General features: G+C 35.9%; 2 protein-coding genes across 16 annotated transcripts in view; one reads left to right on the top strand and one right to left on the bottom strand.

Annotated features, from left to right (window-relative positions):
• The window catches only part of FANCM (FA complementation group M), an 87,815-nt gene that overhangs the window by 54,189 nt on the left and 13,102 nt on the right, over positions 1 to 20,524 (top strand). For 5 of the 12 annotated variants that reach the window (XM_082383794.1, XM_082383793.1, XM_082383790.1 and 2 more), the window contains 3 exons: positions 1,010 to 1,301; positions 2,116 to 2,231; positions 3,005 to 3,114. In XM_082383794.1, coding sequence (XP_082239920.1) covers positions 1,010 to 1,301; positions 2,116 to 2,231; positions 3,005 to 3,063 — 467 coding nt within the window. In that variant the 3' untranslated portion in view covers positions 3,064 to 3,114. Of the gene's footprint in view, positions 1 to 1,009; positions 1,302 to 2,115; positions 2,385 to 3,004; positions 3,115 to 20,524 lie in introns of those variants that run through there. The other 7 variants (XM_082383789.1, XM_082383788.1, XM_082383792.1 and 4 more) reach the window with 5 other exon arrangements.
• MIS18BP1 (MIS18 binding protein 1) overlaps positions 2,412 to 20,524 on the bottom strand; it is a 62,239-nt gene continuing 44,126 nt past the window's right edge. For all 4 annotated transcript variants that reach the window (XM_082383800.1, XM_082383801.1, XM_082383799.1 and 1 more), the window contains 5 exons: positions 17,601 to 17,761; positions 15,422 to 15,570; positions 10,573 to 10,660; positions 5,602 to 5,656; positions 2,412 to 5,414 (listed from right to left, as the gene is read on the bottom strand). In XM_082383800.1, the coding sequence (XP_082239926.1) occupies positions 5,311 to 5,414; positions 5,602 to 5,656; positions 10,573 to 10,660; positions 15,422 to 15,570; positions 17,601 to 17,761 (557 nt within the window). In that variant the 3' untranslated portion in view covers positions 2,412 to 5,310. The remainder of the gene's footprint in view (positions 5,415 to 5,601; positions 5,657 to 10,572; positions 10,661 to 15,421; positions 15,571 to 17,600; positions 17,762 to 20,524) is intronic.

The following is a 20,524-nucleotide window of genomic DNA, read 5'->3' as shown; positions in this document are numbered from 1 at the left end:
GATCATAGGATATGGGATCAGAAGATGCACTGAGTTCTGGTGTCTCTATAGCTATGTGACATTGCATTGACAAATCACTCCCTCTGAGGAGTTAATAATATACTTTTCCTACTCATCCCGGGGTGTTATGAGGATTAAGTGAAATCATGCAGCTGAAAGCCACTATGGAAGAATTCAAGGATTATTGTCATTATGTAAAAGAAAATAATGTAGTTTACATAAAACACTGGTTCAATTTGAGCAACGTACCTTTTCATCACCACTGTCACTACTGAACCATGTGACCTTGGATAAGTCATTCCGTCTTTCAGTAACCCAAATTTTTTTTTCTTTTTTAATTTGACAAGTGAGGGCTTTAGATTAAGTGATCTTTTGGGTCTTTCTAGTGTTAAAATTCTATACTTTACTCTTTACCGACATATCCTTTATAAAGGAAATAGATTTGGAATAAAAAGGAAAGTAATGTGGCAAAAGTTATGGAAAAACATCTTTTTTTTGGCTTAAGGAAGAATGCCAAAAAAAGGATGTAGGTAGAACATGGAAAGAAAATGAATGGGAAAAGTAGGGAAGTAAATTAATAGGCAGGAGTTAGAGTTATTATAATGGGTATGCAGGGTATTGAGTTACTCTTGGAATAAATACATAAGATAATTTTATATCAGTTAGAAGTAATACTTAATGAACCCTTCGGCAATGCTACCATTATGAATTTTAGAGATAAGTAATATGGTCTTGGCCTTTAGGAATGAATTATCTAGGAATATAAACTCTCCCCTGCCTACTCACCTTCTTCTGTAGATTCCAATTTAAGACACTCATAAAGACAGTTCTCCTTATTTTCTATTTGAGAATCACTTTAAATTTTTAGCAGTAGGGTTTCTCATTAGCATAATGTGGCACTAGTTTGCTTAATGATGTAGATCTTGGGATTTTAATAATATATAGTATTAATGGTCCTACTTACTGTAACTTACTAAGGTTTGCATTTTCCTAAATGTAAAATATTTAGGAGACACATCCAGGATGTTTAGGAGAACAAAGAGCTATGACAGCCTGCTGACTACCTTAACTGGTGCTGGAATCCGAATTCTTTTCAGTTCCTGCCAAGAAGAAACTGCAGATTTGCTAAAGGAATTGTCTTTAGTGGAAGAAAGAAAGAATGTTGGTATTCATGTTTCAACAGTGGTGAACAGTAATAAATGTGAGGCACTTCAATTTTACCTAAGTATTCCCAATATAAGTTATATAACTGCACTGAATATGTGTCACCAGTTTTCATCTGTGAAAAAGATGACAAATAGGTATGTGTTTTAATATTTATTTATTTATTTGGTTGCGCAGGGTCTTAGTTGTGGCAGGGGGGCTCCTTAGTTGCAGCACGTGGGCTCCTTAGTTGTGGTATGCAAACTCTTAGTTGTGGCATGCATGTGGGATCTAGTTCCCTGACCAGGGATCGAACCCCGGCCCCCTGCATTGGGAGCACGGAGTTCTGTTCACTGCACCACCACGGAAGTCCCTGATTTAATATTTTTAAATGGTTACTTTAAAATCATCCTTAAAGGTATTTCATAGGAATTTTAATATTTTTAAAAATAAAGAGGTATAGTGCCTGTTAGATTCTTTCATTCAGTAAAGACTTTGCTTGTCAACATGTATCAGTCACTGCATTAAGCTGAGGACATTAATGGAAGGAAAAAAAAACGTAGGCATTGTCTTTGAGTAGCTTAGAGCCCTGTGGGGAGGGAGACAGACAGCACTTAATTTGATCTTGCAGTCTCACATTTCTGGGCTGGTTCTGTAACTAGAAAAATATTCAAGATGAAAATTTTAGTAGGCTTTAATGATTATATTGCTTGAAAATCAAACGAAGGCTTTAGAAAATAGGTTAAACTAAAGGCTCAATTAAGATGTTGAAATTATTATTATAAATGATTTTAAATATAGGGAATAGGCTTTTGTTTTATTTAAACTAATGCTAAGACATAATCAACTGAATGTAGAAAACTTGGGAAAAAATGATTTTCTTAAAGGATTTCATGTTTGGTATTCTTTAAGCAAGAATATTGAATTTTATAAGTCAGAAGTTTTAGTATAATGTTTTTGTTTATTTTTCAGCTCACCTCGGGAAATCTCCATGTATGCACAAGTAACTCATCAAAAAGCTGAGGAGATCTATAGATATATTCACTATATATTTGACATGCAAATGTTGCCAAATGATCTTAACCAAGGTAGTTTTAAATCTGATGCATGATCAGACTGCTCAGGGTGGGTTATCAAAGAACCCTCACAGTACTAAGTGCACTTCAATAATCATTGCTGTGGTTTGTGATTATCAGTTTAAAATATATAAATAAGAGAATATTTCCATATCTATTATTTTACACTGTGTACATTTTTATTTATATAGAATATATAATTATTAAAAAAGAAAACATCTGATGTTTAATAATCATTTTGGTTAGATAATGAAACTTTTTTATTGAAAAAGCTTATTGAAGGTACTATTAAGTAAAAGCTAGAGTGAAAGATATATTTTAGAATTTTCCCAAAGATTATAGTGCTATCATTGTCATTTGTTAGCATTATAGGTTGATGTGTCTGCTGCCAGCTTAATGGTCATAAACAATTTTTCTCATATATAAACTATATTGAATAGATGTGGGTGGTAGGTGTATTGTGAGATAATGCCCCAGTAACTAGGAATGTAGAAAATTTAACTGAATCCTAGTAACAGTCTAATCCTAGTAGTATGAACTCTAATCTATACTTTTTTTTTGGTTGAAGTACCATATTCAAAGAAGTGATATCTTGGAGTTGGAAAATTTCAGTATAAATGAGCTATGGAATGTGGACTTTCATTGTGACCCATAACATTGTGTCTGTTATGCTACTAATTGTTGGGTAGTTGAACCAACCTCACAGCAGAGGGTTTCACTTAGACTTGGCATGGACTTCAAAGCTGATCTAATTCAAATTGCTTTTCTCTTTCCTTTCTTATCAGATGATAAACGTGAGGCCCTGAAACAAGTGACTTCCTCAAGTTTAGACTGGGAAATCTAGAACAAGAACCCAGGAACTAGATACAGTTTTCTTTCACTAAAAAAGTTGCTCTGATTGTGAACTTAGCTCCTTTGGGATAGTATAAATTCTGAATTCTTCTAAAGCAGTTAATCTCTTATTTCTGCTGTTTAATAATTCTGTCAAAGCCAGAGAGAAAAGAAGTTCTATAAATTACTGGCTCATGTGCAGTTCTCAATTTGTTCTGTCTCAGGTTCAAATTCATCCTTCAGTATCTCGCTCCATTATAATGGACTGGCCTTTTTGAGCATTTCTCCCTAGTGAGCATGATTTAAGCTTTGTCAAGTAGGAGGAAAGGGGCTTCTTTTTCTGGTTCCAGTGTGCTGTTTTTTTGCTGCTACTCACTCCTGTTACATGGTGTCACTGGTGCATTGGGTAGGGACATCTGGTGGAGCTCTGTGCCCTGGCTGCACACCAGAAGCATGCAGTCCCTCAACAACCTCACGTTGCCCTGGACTGGTGACCTCCTTGCAGCACATCTCATGCAGACACCAATGTCCTCAGATTCTGTGTGTTCACCCAACAGACAAAATATTTCATGAATTGATATGGTTTGAGGGACATAACCTAGAGGATTTCATTTATTTATGCTTGCTGTGTAGAGACCTCTATCCATATTTAAGCTGCAACAGCCTCTTTCTATACTCTTCAGAGGTTGCACTTAACTATCGACCCTACCGTTTATTGATCCATCTTATTGTCTGTCGTCTTTGAGCCCTTCAAGTCTTTCTTTTCCACTTTTAAGTCTCCTTTGGAGGTTACCTTAAACCTTACTAGTTTATCTAATGACCCAATGGAAAGAAACGGGAATAACCAGGTACCTGGAAGGTGGGATACAATAGTTTTGATAGGACACATGGAATATGGGGAGTGGGGGTACGTTGTGGTTTGTCTCAAGTATATGCTATTTCAAAAGTTATCTTTTTGTTTCGTATTACAGAATTTAACTACCTTCTAATTCTTTTTTTAAAAAATTTTTATTGGCGTATAGTTGATTTACAATGTTGTGAATACCTTCTAATTCTTAAAACACTGTCCATTAACATCAAGCAGCATGGTATTACACCAAATATTGGCAACTTAAGAGTTCTACAACAGAATTTTTTAGAGCTACTCTAAAATAACCCTTTCATTTGTTTCATCCTTCATCTATCAAAAATCTCTGTGGCAGAAACTATCAATCATGGTAGTTTAGTTTAAAGGAGAGTGATCTGTTTGCTTGCACTATTCTTCTTAAATCTTGTGTTTCTACAAATCCTGTAGTTCTTTAGCTGCTGATTATTACTGACTAAATTCTTAAGAAACAAGAAAATGTATTTTTTCTAACAGTTCTGGTATTTTTCAAGGAAATTAACTGAACCATTAACAAACAAAATGCATTTTTTCTATGATCCAGTAATTAGAAAAACCAACCAAAACATAAATATTATAAAAGCAAATTTACTTTATTTGAACAACCTACCTGGAGAGAAAGAGTGGGTAAATATGTACTATAACCAGAGGGAAAAAAATTCTATGTCAAATTTTAAAGCATAATGGCATAATATGCTAAAAGTTTATTTCTAAAGAAGCTGTCTGAAAGGAAAACAGTGTTTACTATGACATGACATAGTAACTTGACTCCTTACAATAGAAGAGCTATAACCTGAATGTCTAATCCAGTCTTTTAAATATTGAGACCAAATTTACGCCATGTCTGCTTAAGAATACAACAAAATCTGTTCTCTTATTCTACCTAATAAAAATACTGAAAAAGCAGTAAATTAAATTTACATAGGTTTCATGGATGTGCCAATCACAAGTTTTAAGAAAAACAATCAATCAGGAGAAAGCTTGTCAAATGGTTTAAACAACATGTACTGATAACTGAAACATTAGATCAACTCTGGCTTTTATACCAAGTGGTGACAACTGGTAACCTAAAGTCTTCATGAACTCAGTAGCTACCAATACAATCTATTTTTTAATTCTCCCCCACCTCTCCCCTTAAGGATATAGCAACATTTTCTTGAATGCTTCTAAAAAAAAAATCTGTATGGAACATGATTTTCTTAAAGTAAACAGACTAAGATGCTTATGAGAGACATCTATACATATAACACATGAAACCTTTGAAAAAGAGTCTGCAATATCATATGAAGCTACATTATAAAAAAAATATACATCCTTCAAATGAAGATACAAATACACTGCTTCTTGATAAACATCCTGGAAATATTCTCATTTTTACTATGCAGAATCAGAGTTCGAAAAATAAGAGTCTTTCTCTTCTTCCTCTAAAGACTCCATAGCATTAGTGAAAAGTTTTCCAATACCAGAGTTTTCTGCTAATTCTGTAAAGAGACGTTTAATAAAAAGATTAATATATGTCTAAAAACAATTTCAATGAAATTGAAAATAACAACAGGAAACCAATTGGTAGATCTGCCCACTTGTGAGCAATTAATTTTAATACTATGTTAATAAAGAGACTACCCTATAATAGAACAGAGCTACAAAAGAACGATATAAGTATATTACCTTTGTTAAATGGGGTTTTTCTTCTTGATGGTGGAGTTGAAAAATCACTTTCAATCTACAAGAGAGTTCATATTAGCTAAGTGATGCCTCCTTTGAAGCCTGCTTCATATGTAGACAAAATTCAGCATGCTTTATCCCAATAAAACATTACAAACTAATGCTACAGTGGTTAAAGGATAGCCTCTGAAAGCTGCCAAAATCTACTGAGTACTTATTCCATTACACTAGCAAAATCTGAATTCTCTGTACTTTAAATTCTTGGCTAAAATAGTCATTTATATGGCAAGTTTTAAGTATATAATGCATGCTTATATATACATCAGTGCTTTTTAAACTGGCCATGGCTATCTTTAAAAACTGAAAATGAATAGAATAGAAAAGAAAATATGACAGAGTATACCCACTGTACTAAGGATAAGTATTATTGAAAGAAACTTTTGATATACAAACTAGTGTTCATAGATTGCCATGGAAATGTATTTTTTCCTGTGAAATGAGTCAAAACATGATTACAACATTTAGCCCTCAAAAATCATTCAATGAGATAAACCAGTATCATCATGATCAAGAGGAGGAACCAAGATGGGGGAATAGAAGGACATGAAACTCACTTCTTCCCACAAATACATCAAAAATACATCTACACGGGGAGCAGTTTTCTCAGGATAGCTTACTGAACACTGACAAAAGATATCAGACACCCAGAAGTGCAAGAAATACCTCCATATAACCCAGTAGGATGAAAGAAAAAGGAATTGGGATGAGACCTGCGGCGCTGGGAGGGAGCTGGAAAAGGGGAAACGTTCCCGCACCCTGGGAAACCCCTTAACTGGTGGGAAGATCAGCTGGGACAGAAAGGGAGCTTCACAGGCTTGGAAGAGAGCACAGCAGCCAGCAGGCAGAACAGACAGAGAATCCCCAGGCCGAGATGGTCGCCTGTCGGGTGTGTGTGTGTGTGTGTGTGTGTGTGTGTGTGTGTGTGTGTGTGTGTGTGTGTGTGTGTGTGTGTTTTGGGGGGAACAATGGAATGACTGGGTGCTGAAACTTGGGCTTCAGAGGACACACTTGGGGAGAGTACTGGGGTTGGCTGCACGGAGACAGCCTGAAGGGGCTGGAGAGTAGTTATAGGGCCGCAACCGAGGGTGTATGTGGAAGAAGCCCAGGCTGCCACAGAAGCAAAGCACTGTTGCTAAGGGGTGGGGTGCATGAAGGAAGAGAGGGGCAGGGCCTGCCATAGCAGCCTCTTTCTTGGGCTCTGGGAGCAGGACAATGGGTGCTCCTGTGGCTGGGATGGGACTAGCCTCGCAGCTGTAGGCTTTGTGTGTGACTGCACGCAGAGGCAGGGCTGGGGTCTGGGCTGCTTCCATAGCTCCCATGGTGGGTCCAGGTATGTGACTGCTGCGGTCCTGGTACCTAACTTTAGTGGATCTGCGCTGGCGGCTTTGTGAACAGTGTCTGAGGGACACCACAGCCGACTACCTGCATTCCCACGGTGGAGGCGGGGCCAAGGGCAGTTCCAGTGACCATGTACTTTGTGGGCTTGCACAGGTGACACACAGAGCGTACTCCCCAGTGGACAGCTCGAGCAATGGAATACTCAGTGGCTCTTCCCTCAGCGGGAGAGCTCCAGTTTCACCTACCTCACACTGCAGCTCAGAAATGGATCTAGGGGCTTCTACTCCAACAACTGGGGAGCAGATGCTGCCCCCAACAGGGCTGTGACAACCAGAGAGCAAAGAAGAGGCCCTGCTCAATATCCAGTGCAGGCTCTGGTCACCACACGAGTCATACCCCCTATGAGAGGGACACCGGCCAGCACACACTGAAGGAAAATGCAGCAGGCATCCCTACTAGAAACAGCCCATGCACCAAAAATATTAGACTCATGCAGGCTACACAGGGATGCTCCCACATAAAAACAGCCCTTCAAGGCCACAGTAAATAAATATTTCTCCTAAGCTCACAGAGTCAGAGAAATAAAAGTAAAATGAAGAAGTAGTGGAACCACTCCCAATTAAAAGATCAAGAGAATTCTCCTGAAAGAACAAACAACAAAACAGACCTCTTCAGTCTAATAGACACTGAGTTCAAAAAGGAAATAATGAAAATACTGAAGGAATTAAGAAGGGCTATTGATAGAAATGAAGATTACTGTAAAAAGAAACTATAAACTATAAAGAGGAACTAAGAAGAATTGGAAAACTTATTTGCCGAGACGAAAGCTGAGCTAAAGGCAATGAATAGCAGAATGAATAATGCAGAGGAACAAAGAAGTGATCTGAAAGAATAAGAGAAATCATCCAATTAGAACAGCAGAGAGCCAAATGAAAAAAAAAATGAAACCAACAGAAGAGACCTATGGGATAATATAAAGCATGCCAATCTACACATAATAGGGATCCCAGAAGGAGAAGAAAGAAAAAAGGGGATTGAAAATGTATCTGAAGAAATTATGGTTGAAAACTTCCCAAACCTAAAGAAGGAAACAGATATCCAGGTACAGGAAGCACACAGGGTCCCAAACAAGATGAACCCAAACAGACCTACACCAAGACATGATTAAAATGGCAAAAGTTAAAGAGAGGATTCTAAAGGCAGCAAGAAAAAAACAAAGATTTAATTATAAGGAAACCCTCATAAGGCAATCAGCTGATTTCTCTACATAAACATTGCAGGCCAGAAGGCAATGGCAGGATATAAAGTCCTGAAAGGGAAAAACCTGCAACCTAGGATATTCTACCCAGCAAGATTATCATTTAGAATAGAAGGAGAGATAAAGAATTGCTCAGACAAGCAAAAACTAAGAGTACAGCAATACTAAACCTATCCTAAAGGAAATATTAAAAGGTCTTCTCTAAATAGAAAAGAAGCAAGAATCTATAGGAAAGAGAAAATCACAATTGGAAAGTAAATCAATTAAATAAGCCAGGACACAGATTAAAAAAAAAAAAAATCAAAAAATTTCTGTGAAAGCGATGATAACCACAATGAACAGCAAAAGGATGAACATGAAGATGTAAAAGAGGACGTCAAAATCATAAAAATGCAGGGGAGGAGAGTAAGAAAATGTACATTTTTTTTTCTAGAATGTGTTTGAGCCTATATGACTACCAGTCTAAAGCAAGTAGATATAGGAAGGGGTTAACATACTTGAAAAACAGAGTAACCACAAATCAAAAACATACAATAGATGCACAAAAACCAAAAAGAACACAAGGATAAAGAAAACCATCAAACTGCAAAAGGAAAAACAAAAAGAAAAAGGGACAAAGAAGAAATATAAAATCAATGGGAAAACAAGGTTTAAACGGCAGTAAATTCATACCTATCAATAATTACCTTAAATGTCAATGCACTAAATGTTCCAATAAAAAGACACAGAGTGGCAGATCGGATAAAAAAACAAGGACCTACAATATGCTGCCTACAGAGAGACCCACTTTAGGGCAAAGAACACGCATAGATTGAAAGCGAGGGGATGGAAAAAGATATTTCATGGAAACGGGAATGAGAAGAAAGCAGAGGCCGCAATACTCATTATCAGACAAAACAGACTTTAAAACAAAGGCTATAAAGAAAGATAAAGAAGGACACTATAAAATGATAAAAGGATCAATACAAGAAGAGGATATTACACTTGTCAATATATATGCACCCAATATAGAAGCACCCAGAGACATAAAACAAATAATAACAGATATAAAGAGAGAAACTGATGGGAATACAATAATAGTAGGAGACTTTTAACACCTCACTCACATCAATGGACATATCTTCGAGACAGAAAATCAGTAAGGCAACAGAGATCCTAAATGATACAATATCATCATGATCCCCACTTCATACCACATATGAATAAAATGAGATTAGAAAGCTCAAGTAGCTTGCCTTGTCATAAAGCTGGTATGGAGTCAGACCCTGAAATCAGAAGTTTTAATACTAAATCCTTTGCTCTTTCTATCCTCACACACTCACTGACTACAAATGAAACCAAAATTTCATTCTTGTAAGGAATGGACTGGAAAAAGAAAATCTGAGAAACACTGAGAGGGCATCTACCCACACCTTCAATTATGGAGTAGAGGTTTCTTTTGAAGAATTTAGTCTCCAGGCTGACTTTAAACCAGGGTTCCCAGAGGCATATACCATTTCCTGTGGACAAATAAAGCCTACAAAGATTAGGTCTGATTAGGTAATCTTAATGTTAAGTTTAGAGACTCTCTGAGAGGAACTATACTCTAGCAGGTGTGCAATATAAATATTTCAGAATGGGTGAGGGAGAAAGATGGCCATAACCTGGTCAGAAGGAATATACCCTCAGGCAATAAGGTAGTCTCCCATTTTACCTCCATCCAGAGATTATCATTCTCTAAGAATGGCTATTTACTTTGAGGAAATTTGAAGTGAATTAGCTTTTCCAGAATACTTATAGTTTTATCTGGATATAAATTATTCAGATTAAAATCTGAAATTAAAAATTTAAAAATTAATTCAAGAGGATTCTCCTAATCTTTTCTCAAAGGGATACAGATCACTGTACGGCAATTTTGAGTTAAAATTTTTTCTGTTATTGACATACACACATACATAAAATCAAGTAGCTGAATCTGAAAAAATTTGAAACCATTTTGAATCTGCAGAGGATTTAATGAAATTTCTTATTCTATGACAGTCACAACTCAATCAATTTGTGTGAAATGTCTCTAACCTATATGTGTTCTTTCCACTCTGCCTGACCCCTCAAATGAAAATTCTCACCTTGCTCAAATGCTTCAGTCTGAGCTGCCATCTGTAATCCTACAGCACTTATGTACTTACCTCACTCATAGCCTCATAATTTACTTGTATTAGGCTGTAAGCAACTTGAAGGCAGGGACTGTTATATAACTTGTAACTCCAACAATTTGCCATATATTATAGTTGTTCAATAGGTATGTGTTGAATAAATGAATGGTGAATAAAAATACTTACTGTTTTTTTCTTGATATTGCCCCAGACAGTGCCACCTTTACTTTTATGGGTTTTTTGCATACGAAAAACATATTTATCACAGTCAGCCCTGTTTAAATATAAAATAACAAGTCAACATTAACTACTATACTTTTATCCACAAGTTGAACAGCAACTGACAAAATGAATTTAAAATGTTTCAATATTTAAAAAGTACATTTTCTTTTCCATTTTTAAAAAGGCAATCATGTACCGATGGAAACAGACAAAATGCTTCAATCTAAGACTGTTTTGGGAAATGATGGTTTACCCATTGTCTTTTGTCCCATTTGTGCTCTTTCCAATCTCTATCTTGCTGCCTGTCTTTTCTAAAACTCAGAGACTTCTTGTCCCTTGATTCGCTTTTGTTATACCTTTCACTCCTTTCTCTTATTCATGTCTTCCTTCCCTCTCCAGATTGAATCTTAAAAGTTGATCATTTTAAGGATAAGTCTGGCAATGAAAGCCCTCAATTAATTTATGGCTTCCAACTGTGTTTAGTCTTCAGTTCAGCTCATAAGCCTTTTATTTCTACATAGTTACATCTTTCTTATATCCCCCATACCAACTAAGACTTTTTTTTCATTTCTTTTTACCTTACCTCTCTCCCTTCTCATTCTCTGCAAATAAGCTTGACTCATAATTTACAGATGAAAACTGAAGCCACATGGAATGTTGTTCTCAATTTCCTCAACAATTACTTATGACAGTAAATCCAGCTGAACACTAATTCTAATTCTCTCTTTTGGCTTCAAGATCCTGTATGATTGACTATCCTTTCCTTTATGACTATTTGGGAGCAACCTTACAGGTATGACGTGTAGAAATGTGTAAATGTGTGACATATTAAGATATTAATGTGAACCACAAACTCTGCTGAATAGCAAGTGAATAAGCCTAGCCAGTGGTTCAGGATCAGCACCTCATGAGTCTGTTGTCCTGAACAAACCAGAGACTTTGGGATTAATAAAAAAAACTGTTTTGTTACTTAATATTTTTATGAAAAGGAAACTAACTGCTAGAGTTGGTGAAGTCAAGAGATTGAAGAGGTCTAGGAAACTCATTTAGGAAACTCTTGATATAAATGAGCCCATCATATGCTCTATAAGAAAAAAAAAGCCATTTTCCTTAACTGTAAAAGTGATACATATAAAAAAGTAACATCACAACCCGTATCAGTGTAATTCTACAATATAGAGATAATGGCTGGTGATGTTTTTGGTCAAGAAATTTCCTTTCTCTTATGAATACATGTTATGTAAACTGGGATCATACTGTATGTAGTTTTATTTCTTAGCTTTTAAAAATTATCCACTGAACATTATGTCATTAAAAATTCTTGAAGGCATCATTTTAAATTGTTATATATTATTCTATTATATGGACAAATCCTAATTTCTTTTTTTAAAAAATGTATTTTATTTTTTATTTTTGGCTGCGTTGGGTCTTCGTTGCTGCATGCGGGCTTTCTCTAGTTGTGGTGAGTGGGGGCTACTTTTCGTTGGGGTGCGTGGGCTTCTCATTGCAGTGGCTTTGCCTGTTGCGGAGCAGGGGCTCCAGGCACGTGGACTTCAGTAGTTGTGGCACATGGGCTCAGTAGTTGCAGCTCGCGGGCTCTAGAGCGTGGGCTCAGTAGTTGTGGCACACAGGCTTAGTCGCTCCACGGCATGTGGGATCTTCCCGGATCAGGGCTCGAACCTGTGTTCCCTGCAATGGCAGGCGGATTCTTAACCACTGTGCCACCAGGGAAGTCCGACAAATCCTAATTTCTTGACTTTCCTTATTGTTGGACAGTTAGGTCATTTCCAAATTTTCAGTATTGTTTTGTGGTGAACATCTTTGTTCATACAAATATGCATACATACTTGCCCAAACCTCACATTTCCTCAGAAATAAAATTCAAGGGCCAAAGGGATGACTATTTTAAAGCTAATGATTTGGCCAAAATGCTTACCAAAAACTTTGTCCAAAATTATATGCTCCCCAGAAATAAACCCACACACCTCTGGTCAATTAATCTTCGACAAAGGAGGCAAGAATATACAATGGAAAAAAGTCTCTTCAGCAAGTGGTGTTGAGAAAGTTGGACAGCTACATGTAAATCAGTGAAGTTAGAACACACCCTCACACCATACACAAAAATAAACTTAATATGGCTTAAACTCTTAAATATAAGACATGACACCATAAAACTCCTAGAAGAGAACATAGGCAAAAACATTCTCTGACATAAATGATACCAATGTTTTCTTAGATCAGTCTCCCAAAACAACAGAAATAAAAGCCAAAAATAAATAGATGGGACCTAATCAAACTTCCAAGCTTTTGTATAGCAAAGGGAACCATAAACAAAACGAAAAGACAGCCTACAGACTGGGAGAAAATATTTGCAAATGATGTGACCAACAAGGGCTTAATTTCCAAAATACACAAACAGCTCATACAACTCAACCACAAAAAAGCAAACAACCCAATCGAAAAATGGGCAGAAGACCTAAATAGACATTTCTCCAAAGAAGACATATACATGGCCAACAAACACATGAAAAGATGTTCAACATCACTAATTATTAGAGAAATGCAAATCAAAACTACAATGAGGTATCACCTCACACCAGTCGGAATGGCCATCATCAAAGAACCTACAAACAATAAATGCTGGAGAGGGTTTGGAGAAAAGGGAACCCTCTTGCACTGTTGGTGGGAATGTAAACTGGTGCAGCCACTATGGAGAACAGTATGGAGGTTCCTCAAGAAACTAAAAATAGAGTTGCCATATGATCCAGCAATCCCACTCCTGGGCATATATCCAGACAAAACTATAATTCAAAAAGATAACATGCACCCCTGTGTTCATAGCAGCATTATTCACAATAGCCAAGACATGGAAGCAACCTAAATGTCCATCGACAGATGAATGATAAAGAAGATATGGTGCATATACACAATGGAATACTACTCAGCCATGAAAAAGAATGAAATAATGCCATTTGCAGCAATATGGATGGACCTAGAGACTGTCATACAGAGTGGAGTTAAGTCAGAAAGAGAAAGACAAATACCATATGATATCACTTATATGTGGAATCTAAAATATGACACAAATGAACCTATCTACCAAACAGAAACAGACTCACAGACATAGAGAATAGACTTGTGGTTGCCAAAGGGGAGAGGGGGTGCGGGAGGGATGGATTGGGAGTTTGGGATTAGCAGATGCAAACTATTATATATAGAATGGATAAACAACAAAGCCCTACTGTATAGCACCGGGAACTATATTCAATATCCTGTGATAAACCATAATGGAAAAGAATGTGAAAAAGAATATATATATGTATAACTGAATCACTTTGCTGTACAGCAGAAATTAACATTGTAAATCAACTATACTTTAATAAAATAAATTTTAAAAAATTAAAAATATTATATGCTCAATATACTTTCACCTGCACTAAATACTAAATTAAAAATAAAAAATAATTTGTGGATTGCTAGGGAAAAATTATGTTTTTGCTGAATAAATGCAAATTAAAATTTCACGAAGCTTCATGAGAGTACTAAGTGCTTTTTTTTTTTCAGTCATGATCATCTGGCGTCTATCTCTCACACCCCATGGAAATTGCTCTTAAGATCAGCACTGGCCTGCTTAATTGCCAAATGAATAGCCTATTTTCAGGCCTCATTTTTACCATTTTCCATTTTTTTCTCTGTTATATGACTGTTGGCCACCCATATGTTTTCTTAATTTTATTTATTTATATTTCAAAATAATGCTTATATTCAAATCGTGTAAAATTCAAAAACGTCTTCCTCTTATTTGTCCCAAGCTATCTTAGTTCTTCTCCCTAAGGATCACCAATGTTTTCAGTTGCTTATGTATCCCTTCAGAGATATTTAATCACATAAAAGCAATTACGTGATTTTAATCACATAAAAGCAACATATTTAATCACATAAAAGCAATCACAAGTATATACACACACGCAGTCCCGATTTACACAAATGGTAACACATAATTAACCACATGTAACTTTTTGCATTTAATATACCTTGGACATTTTACCATAAGTACATAAAGAATTTCTTCATTAATTTCTATGGCTACATAATGTATCAGAATTTATTTGATTAGTCCCTAATTGATGGACATTTGTTTCCAGTCTTTTGTCATTATAAGCAATACTGCAATGAATTAGTTGTACACTAACAATTCTCGAAGTAGGACTGCTAAGTCAAAGAGCATATGCATTTATAATTTTGATAGGTATCAACAAATTACTGCCTGCAGAGACTGAACTAATTTACCTTCTCACTAGGAATGCATGAGAATGGCTTTCCTTTTCTTGTTTATTTGTAGGAGTGTTATAACAGGGAAATTAGCCTTTTTCCTGTGATGAGTCCCACAAATTCTTTCCTCAGACTGTCATTTGTCTTTTGATTGTTTATGGTGGTTGGTACCAGGTAAAATGTTTTATTTTCTGTATGGTTGACTTTATCATACTTTTTGTTAGTGGCTTCTGGTTCTTCTGAGGTTATAAAATAATTCTCTAAGGTGTTTTTAAGGTATATTTTATAGTTTAATTCTTTACAGGCAAAACTTTGACCCATTTGGAATTTATCCTAATGTAAAGTGTCACTTGTGTACTGACCCTATTGAATAACACCCCTCCTTGTGGAAACTGTCCATCCTTGACTTCTAGGAACTATTCTTTCATGATTTTTTAAAAATAATGATGCCTCCTTTCATTACTGACATCTACTCTCTTCAAGTCATGGAATGTTAAAAGTTGATGCAGAGAATTACAGTATCATATGCACAAATACTTACCTATTTATAGAGGCTAGCATGCCAGGACTGACATGCTGACACTGAGGAGTTTTTGCCAGTGGAAAGATTACCGATGATGGACTTGTTGGATTTCTGTCCATATTTGGCAGAACATCATCCTCTTCTTGACTGTCCCGGAAACTTGGTAACTAGAAAGCAAATATATATTACTGACAGGCACTCCTAAAAACGGAATTCCTCATTATCACAAATTGTTTTTTTGGGGGGATGATAAGTTGTTTTCTGTCTTATAATTTCACAACTGAGTAACTAAAAATATTAGTAGGTAGAGAACAGAGACTTGGCCTCTAAAAAACTTAGTTTCTGTTGTGTAAAACAGAGATAATGGACACACATTTCTAGCACTGTGTAGACTGGGATCAGCAAATGTTTTCCGTAAAGAGTCAGATAGAAAATATTTTAGGTTTTGTGGTCCATACAGTCTCTATTCCAACTACTCAACTCTGCTGTTGAAGCAGGAAAGCAGCCATAGCTAACATGTCTGTGTTACAATAAAATATTATTTACAAAAAAAGGTGATATGCCAGATTTGGCCTATGCACCAAGTATGCTGACCTCTGTGTAGACAGAACAAAACGAAACTGTAATTGATTTACTATTATGCTTGGTACTAAATAGACACTCAAGCAGTATTAAACTTTTTGTGTGCATATATTTCCAATAAACAGCAATTCAATCCTTAATTAAGATTTTACTTACCTTTATATTAAAACCTTAGAAAAAGTGGACTTCTGCCACAGAAAATGAACTAATTCACTGCTTTCTATTTCTCTTGCTTTTAAAATGTTGCTACTGTTGCATTTAGGCCAAAACATATATAGAACCTGAAATGATGGGGGGATAATATAAAGGGTACAATGCCTAAAGGACCATGGTTTTTGTGCAGAGAACACAGTAAGAGTCTCAGATGGCTCCCTTAAAATACTTCCCTTCATAACCTGTGTAGGCAAAAAGAGAGCCCAGATAATGATGTTATTACTAAATTCTTAAAGCACTGTGTAGCCTTTTAAAATTGGAGATGATTTAACAACATTGTGAAATGGGTAGATGAAAAAAATTACCCTTAAGTGTAGCTCACTAAAACAAATCTCAGTTTTTATGCTTAAAAGTCCAGTTGTCTATATCCATCCATTTTTGCATTACTTTAATCTTAATATTCTTAACATTTATATTTAGAGTCTAGAAAGTCTCAGATTTGCACTTAATATTTGCACTATATTTAACTGTGTTTATGAAGTACATCCTTACTGGATATATAGATTGTTTCCAGTTTTTTGCTGTGGAGATAAACGTACAAGGAGTATCTTTGTGAAGATTTTTGCCTTCTTTTGAATTTCTTAGGATAAACTCCCATGAATAGATATAATCTTTATGGCTCTCATATATTGCCATAATGCTTTCCAAAAGGTAAGATTAAATTATGTATACACTGACATATGACTATATCAACATGCCTACTGCTTTTTGTTAGTGAATATTTTAACTTATTTTTTTAAAAGATTCTGTAATTTAGAAGGTATACATATAATTTACTTTGTTTTCCTTTGATAGCTAGTTAAAATGACCCTAAGTGTTCATTCAGCCTTTTGAATTTTTTCTTGCCTGTTTTTTCCTGTGAGCTTGATACTTTTTATTATTCCAGTAATATCTGAATGAGTTCTTCATATTATACATATTATTGTCTTTATCTGTTGCAAATATTTTATCCCAGTCACTGAAGTTTTTAGTTTTGTGATTTTTCATACTACAAAAATTCTTGTATACATTCAAATCTGTCAATCTTATGCTGTCACTTAATCCCTCCTCCCAATTTACTATGCAGTAGGTAATAATCTTTTCTTATCACCCCCCTTTTTAAGTTTGCCTCACTGCATATGAATTTTAAATATATATGTTTGGTCTATCTCTGGATTTTCTATTTGGTTCTACAACCATTACTTCTGAACCCCACTGAAGGGGAGACTCTGGCCACTGATGAGAATGGCATCAGACTGCTTCTTATACTATACTATACTTTACTATACTATACTGTGGCATATCAGTGAGGGCTATCAATCCTTGGCCTAAATATTAGGGATGAACACTAACCATACATAAAATGAAAGATACAAAAGTCAATATAAAGAAAACAATGATTTCATACATTTAAGATGCTTACCAGTACTCTTTGATGCTGCAAAGGTGTTGTACTGAAAAAATCATCATGGTCATCCTTTGGCAACTGTTCCAGAAAATCCCTCATCTGCTGCTTCCTTTTAAGAGTTCCCACTTTGGCAGTTATCTTAATAGTCTGCTTCTTATCAGAATCACTGATCTTGCCTTAAGAGTCAGCAAAACATTTTGATAAGGATTTAGTCATTTATAGTAACTGCTCTATAAAGTGAAAAGCCTTTGTAAATTCTGAATTGTGTATTCACATTAAATAAACTCAGCCTCTGTTGTTAATATTTCCAAGCCTCCGATACAACAAATGATTCTTTCTACACTGGGATCTGCACAATGTGATTAGATTACAAGACTACTCAGGAAGAAATTACATTAGGATTAGGTAGCGTGAGGTTGAAAAGGTTCTTTACCTGTGAGAGAGGTTACCTCTCACACTTCTCTTGCTGACTACCTAACTTATTGATTTTGCTAAAATATAAACCTTATTGAATTAGGACAGGGATACTGAATATTCCCTAAAGCCTGGTACAGGACTTCTCTGGCAGAAACCCTGGCCAGGAGTGTGTACTCCTGGGAACTATAAAAACTAAACTTATTCTGAATTTTCTTATGAATTACTAGGGGGCCCTACCCAAGTGGCCTCAAATTAACTTAGACCCTTAGAACAATAATCCAGTTATTGAAATCTCTGGATCCAACTGCAGATTTCCTAGAAAAAACTCAAAGCACAATTCTGCTAAGGCTACTATTGATGTAAGTAAGTAGCTAGGTTAGACTTAAAAATTAAACAAATGATCCTTGGAGTTCTTCCTAGCTTTAAAATTTTAAAAACAAAAACAAAAAATACCTATAATAAAACACATTGATAAATAGAAAATACATCTAATGAGTGATCAGAAATCAGTACTGATCAGGAAACTTGCACAAGCCTTTTAGATAGCCTCATCCACCAGAGGGCAGACAGCAGAAGCAAGAAGAACTACAATCCTACAGCCTGTAGAACAAAAACCACATTCACAGAAAGATAGACAAGATGAAAAGGCAGAGGGCTATATACCAGATGAAGGAACAAGATAAAACCTTAGAAAAACAACTAAATGAAGTGGAGATAGGCAACCTTCCAGAAAAAGAATTCAGAAAAACGATAGTGAAGATGATCCAGGACCTCGGAAAAAGAATGGAGGCAAAGATGTAGAAGATGCAAGAAATGTTTAACAAAGATCTAGAAGAATTAAAGAACAAACAAACAGAGATGAACAACACAATAACTGAAATGAAAAATACACTAGAAGGAATCAATAGCAGAATAACTGAGGCAGAAGAACGGATAAGTGACCTGGCAGACAGAATGGTGGAATTCACTGCTGTGGAACAGAATAAAGAAAAAAGAATGAAAAGAAATGAAGACAGCCTAAGAGACCTCTGGGACAACATTAAACACAACATTTGCATTATAGGGGTCCCAGAAGGAGAAGAGAGAAAGGACCCGAGAAAATATTTGAAGAGATTATAGTCGAAAACTTCCCTAACATGGGAAAGGAAATAGCCACCCAAGTCCAGGAAGGGCAGAGAGTCCCATACAGGATAAACCCAAGGAGAAACACACTGAGACACATAGTAATCAAATTGGCAAAAATTTAAGACAAAGAAAAATTATTGAAATCAGCAAGGGAAAAGTGACAAATAACATACAAGGGAACTCCCATAAGGTTAACAGCTGATTTCTCAGCAGAAACTCTACAAGCCAGAAGGGAGTGGCATGATATACTTAAATTAAAGTGATGAAAGGGAAGAACCTACAACCCAAGATTACTCTACCTGGCAGGGATCTCATTCAGATTCGATGGAGAAATCAAAAACTTTACAGACAAGCAAAAGCTAAAAGAATTCAGCACCACCAAACCAGCTCTACAACAAATGCTAAAGGAACTTCTCTAAGTGGGAAACACAAGAGAAGAAAAGGACCTACAAAAACAAACCCAAAACAATTAAGAAAATGGTCATAGGAACATACATATCAATAATTACCTTAAACGTGAATGGATTAAATGCTCCAACCAAAAGACACAAGCTTGCTGAATGGATTCAAAACCAAGACCCATCTATATGCTGTCTACAAGAGACCCACTTCAGACCAAGGGACACATTCAGACTGAAAGTGAGGGGATGGAAAAAGATATTCCATGCAAATGGAAATCAAAAGAAAGCTGGAGTAGCAATACTCATATCAGACAAAATAGACTTTAAAACAAAGAATGTTACAAGAGACAAGGAAGGACACTACATAATCATCAAGGGATCAATCCAAGAAGAAGATATAACAATTATAAATATATATGCACCCAACATAGGAGCGCCTCAATACATAAGGCAACTGCTAACAGCTTTAAAAGAGGAAATCGACAGTAACACAATAATAGTGGGGGACTTTAACACCTCACTTACACCAATGGACAGATCATCTAAAATGAAAATAAATAAGGAAACAGAAGCTTTAAATGACACAATAGACCAGATAGATTTAATTGATATTTATAGGACATTCCATCCAGAAACAGCAGATTACACTTTCTTCTCAAGTGCGCACGGAACATTCTCCAGGATAGATCACATCTTGGGTCACAAATCAAGCCTCAGTAAATTTAAGAAAATTGAAAGCATATCAAGCATCTTTTCTGACCACAACGCTATGAGATTAGAAATGAATTACAGGGAAAAAAATGTGAAAAGCACAAACACATGGAGGCTAAACAATACGGTACTAAATAACCAAGAGATCACTGAAGAAATCAAAGAGGAAATCAAAAAATACCTAGAGACAAATGATAATGAAAACACGATAATCCAACACCTATGGGATGCAGCAAAAGCAGTTCTAAGAAGGAAGTTTATAGCTATACAAGCCTACCTGAAGAA

This window comes from Balaenoptera borealis (assembly GCF_965194805.1).
Source record: "Balaenoptera borealis genome assembly, chromosome: 3".
Lineage (NCBI taxonomy): Eukaryota > Metazoa > Chordata > Mammalia > Artiodactyla > Balaenopteridae > Balaenoptera > Balaenoptera borealis.
The sequence above is the reverse complement of the archived record's forward strand: the minus strand, read 5'-3'. Positions and strand labels throughout refer to the sequence as shown.